Consider the following 3016-nt stretch of genomic DNA (forward strand, 5'->3'; position numbering starts at 1 on the left):
ATGCATGAGGCCCTGGGTTCGATTCCTCAGCACCACATAAGCAGAAAAAGCCGGAAGTGGCGCTGTGGCTCAAGTAGTAGAGCGCTAGCCTTGAGCTGAGGAGCTGAGGAACAGCACCCAGCCCCAGAGTTCAGGCCCCATGACTGACAGACACACACACACACACACACACACACACACACATAAATAGCAAGGCACTGGAGGCTCACGCTTGTCGTCCTAGTTACTCAGGAGGCTGAGATCTGAGGATCAACATTCAAAGCCTGCCTGGGCAGGAAAGTCCATGAAACTCTTATCTCCAATTAACCACCAGAAAACCAGAAGTGGTGCTGTGGCTCAAGTGGTAGAGCACTCACCTTGAGCTGATGAGCTCAGGGACAGTGCCTAGGCCCAGAGTTCAAGCCCCAGGACTGACAATAGATAGATAGATAGATAAAGACATGGACTCCAGACTCAGAGGGATGGTGTGACAGTGGCACAACCAGGCAGAAAAGAGGAGGTTGTAGGGCAAAGGGCGGGTGTCATGGAAACCTGGGGGGGGGCAAGGGACAGGGGGCTGAGTCCCCCCACCTCCAGAATGGAACAGAACTCACGCACGATACAACGGTTCCCTCCGGGCAGCGTCCTCCAGCCAGGGCAGCAGTAGGCGTGAAAGTGGGAACCACATATATTAGGCCTTGGGGGACAGCATGATAGGCTGGTGATCCCCTGCTTGGCTGAGTGTCCCCTCACCCCAGGAGGGGACAGTCCTTCCCTGCCCACACCCCAGGGGGCTTTCAGCATCCCCAATACTACATACCCCTGCAGGAGAAAGCCAGGGCCACCTCGCCTCCGCACACGTCCAGGACCTACAGGCTCCACGGCTCCATGCCAGCGACCTTGACCATCTGTCATACACAACAGGACCACGCAGGCCAGCAGGAGACGAGATGGGGGTCCCCAGGCCATGGGGAAGTCTCTGGACACTCTCCTGACCAGACACGGACCCTCCTGAATCACAATGGTGCCCCTTAGAAGCTACAAGGGAGGAAGCACCACCAGCTTCTGGTAAACCCCTTGGCTAAGGGAGGCCCCCACAGAACCAGGAGCAACAGCTGGGATGGGTCAGCTCTGAGGAGCTGTAGGAGCTGCAGGTCCTGACTGGAGAGCAGGTACACAATCCCGGCAGGCTTCCTGGAAGAGGTGTGATGGGTCACAGGTGAAGTCAGCCCAGACAAGGATCCTGGGGCAGAGAGTATACAGGCAAAAGCAATAAGCCAAGGGTGTAGAACAGGGATGGGAGGGGCCAATTGTGGCAGTGGACCTTGTTTTATTTTTTCTTTGTCGATCATGGGGCTTGAACTTGGGGCCTGAGCACCATCCTTGATCCTTTGTGCTTAAAGCTAGTGCTCTACCACCTTGAGCCACAGCGCCACTTCCAGTTTTCTGGTGGTTCATTGGACTTTCTTGTGGGGGCCGGCTTTAAATCACAATCCCCAGATCTCAGCCTCCTGAGTAGCTGCTGGGATTACAGGTATAAACCATGACACCCAGAACAATAAAGCATTTTGTTGTCCATCACGGGTAATGACAAGCTTTCAGCATAAAAGACAAGGTGAACAGTGGATATTAGATGGAGCAGGAGAGGGCTGTAATGGGCCCTGGGGGGGATGGGAGGGGCAGTCCAGATGAAGGAGAAGAGGGCAGGCAGGGAGTTGGTGGCTGATTGCATAGAGAGTGGGGAACACTGAGGAGACTCAAGAATTCTGTCTGGGTCAGGGAGCTCCCGCCTGTAATCCTCCTACTTAGGAGGCTGAGATCTGAGGATCTCAGTTTGAAGCCAGCCTAGGCAGGAAAGTCCCTGAGGCTCTTATTTCCAATGAACTACCAGAAAGCGGGATGTAGCACTGTGGCTCTGGAGCAAAGGAGCTCAGGATCAGCTCTGGGACCCTGAGTTCAAGCTCTGAGACAACAAAATAAATAAATAAGAATAAAGAAGCTTTTGGGTCCCCTTCAAGGGTGCACAAACTAAGACCATCACCAGATTAGTGAGGGGCTGAGTAGGAGCCAGCAGGAGCCCAGGCTGAGATTAGAAGGCCCCCTCCCAGGGTGGGTGGAAGGGCTGATGACTCAAAAGTTTGAAAGGAGTGGAACAGGCACTCAAGCGGGTGAGAACTGAGGACCAAGGTTCAAAACCAGCCTGTGCAGGACAGTCTGTGAGACTTTTAAATCCAATGAACCACCAAAAAGCTATAAGTAGAGCTGTGGGAGAAGGCTCAGCAACAGAGCCTAGGCCCTGAGTTCAAGCCCCAGGACGGACACACACACACACACACACACACACACACACACACACTCAAAAACAAGTTTGAAATAAGCCCCAGGACACACACACACACACACTCAAAAACAAGTTTGAAATAAGCCAGACCAGGTGGCCAGCGTTCTGGGCATCCTTTTCAGGGTCCAGTTTGCAAATGAGGGAGAAGAGGAGACACCTGGGTGGAGAAAGGGCTAGAAGCATGCCCTGAGCCTTTGGGGTGAAGAAAAACCCACCAGGTGATCCCAAACTTTGGTCAATTTCAGAGGTTCGGCCAGGCTGGGCCCCAGTTCCGAGGATGCCTTCTTCAGGCAGCCTTGGGGGCTGCGATCCCTCTCCTCCCCTCTGGCCTACCTAGAAGAGGGGGGTCTCCAGCCTGCTCCCCTTTCCCCTGCCCACCAGCTGGGGCCTCTAGGTTCATCGAATGAATGAGGCGCAGAGGCGCGCGCGGCACGCACGGGAAGACGGGGAGGGGGGCCCTGGAGGTCGAGGAGTCCTGGGCTCCATGGAAGTGGGGGGCCCTCGAAGTGCGCAGGGGACCCAGATGCACGACCCCCTAGGCCTCCACGGTGTTCGGCTCCGCCCTCACCTGCGGATCTCATCGGAAATCCGCGCGGGCGCCTGGCACCTTCCCGCCCAGAGCGCGGGGTCCCCCGCGCCCCACTCCAGCGCCGAGGAAGGGGGTGGGGGGGCTGGGCCCGGGGCTGCCGAGCTGCG

At 56.2% G+C, this 3016-nt stretch overlaps 1 protein-coding gene across 1 annotated transcript in view; it reads right to left on the reverse strand.

Moving 5' to 3' along the window:
• Positions 1–948, reverse strand: part of Fbn3 (fibrillin 3) — a 55936-nt gene extending 54988 nt beyond the window's left edge. Inside the window, 2 exon segments of the mRNA XM_013033517.1 lie at positions 594–676; positions 800–948. Coding sequence (XP_012888971.1) covers positions 594–676; positions 800–948 — 232 coding nt within the window.
• Between the last annotated feature and the right edge of the window lie 2068 nt (positions 949–3016).

Source organism: Dipodomys ordii, unplaced genomic scaffold, assembly GCF_000151885.1.
Source record: "Dipodomys ordii isolate 6190 unplaced genomic scaffold, Dord_2.0 Scaffold171, whole genome shotgun sequence".
NCBI lineage: Eukaryota > Metazoa > Chordata > Mammalia > Rodentia > Heteromyidae > Dipodomys > Dipodomys ordii.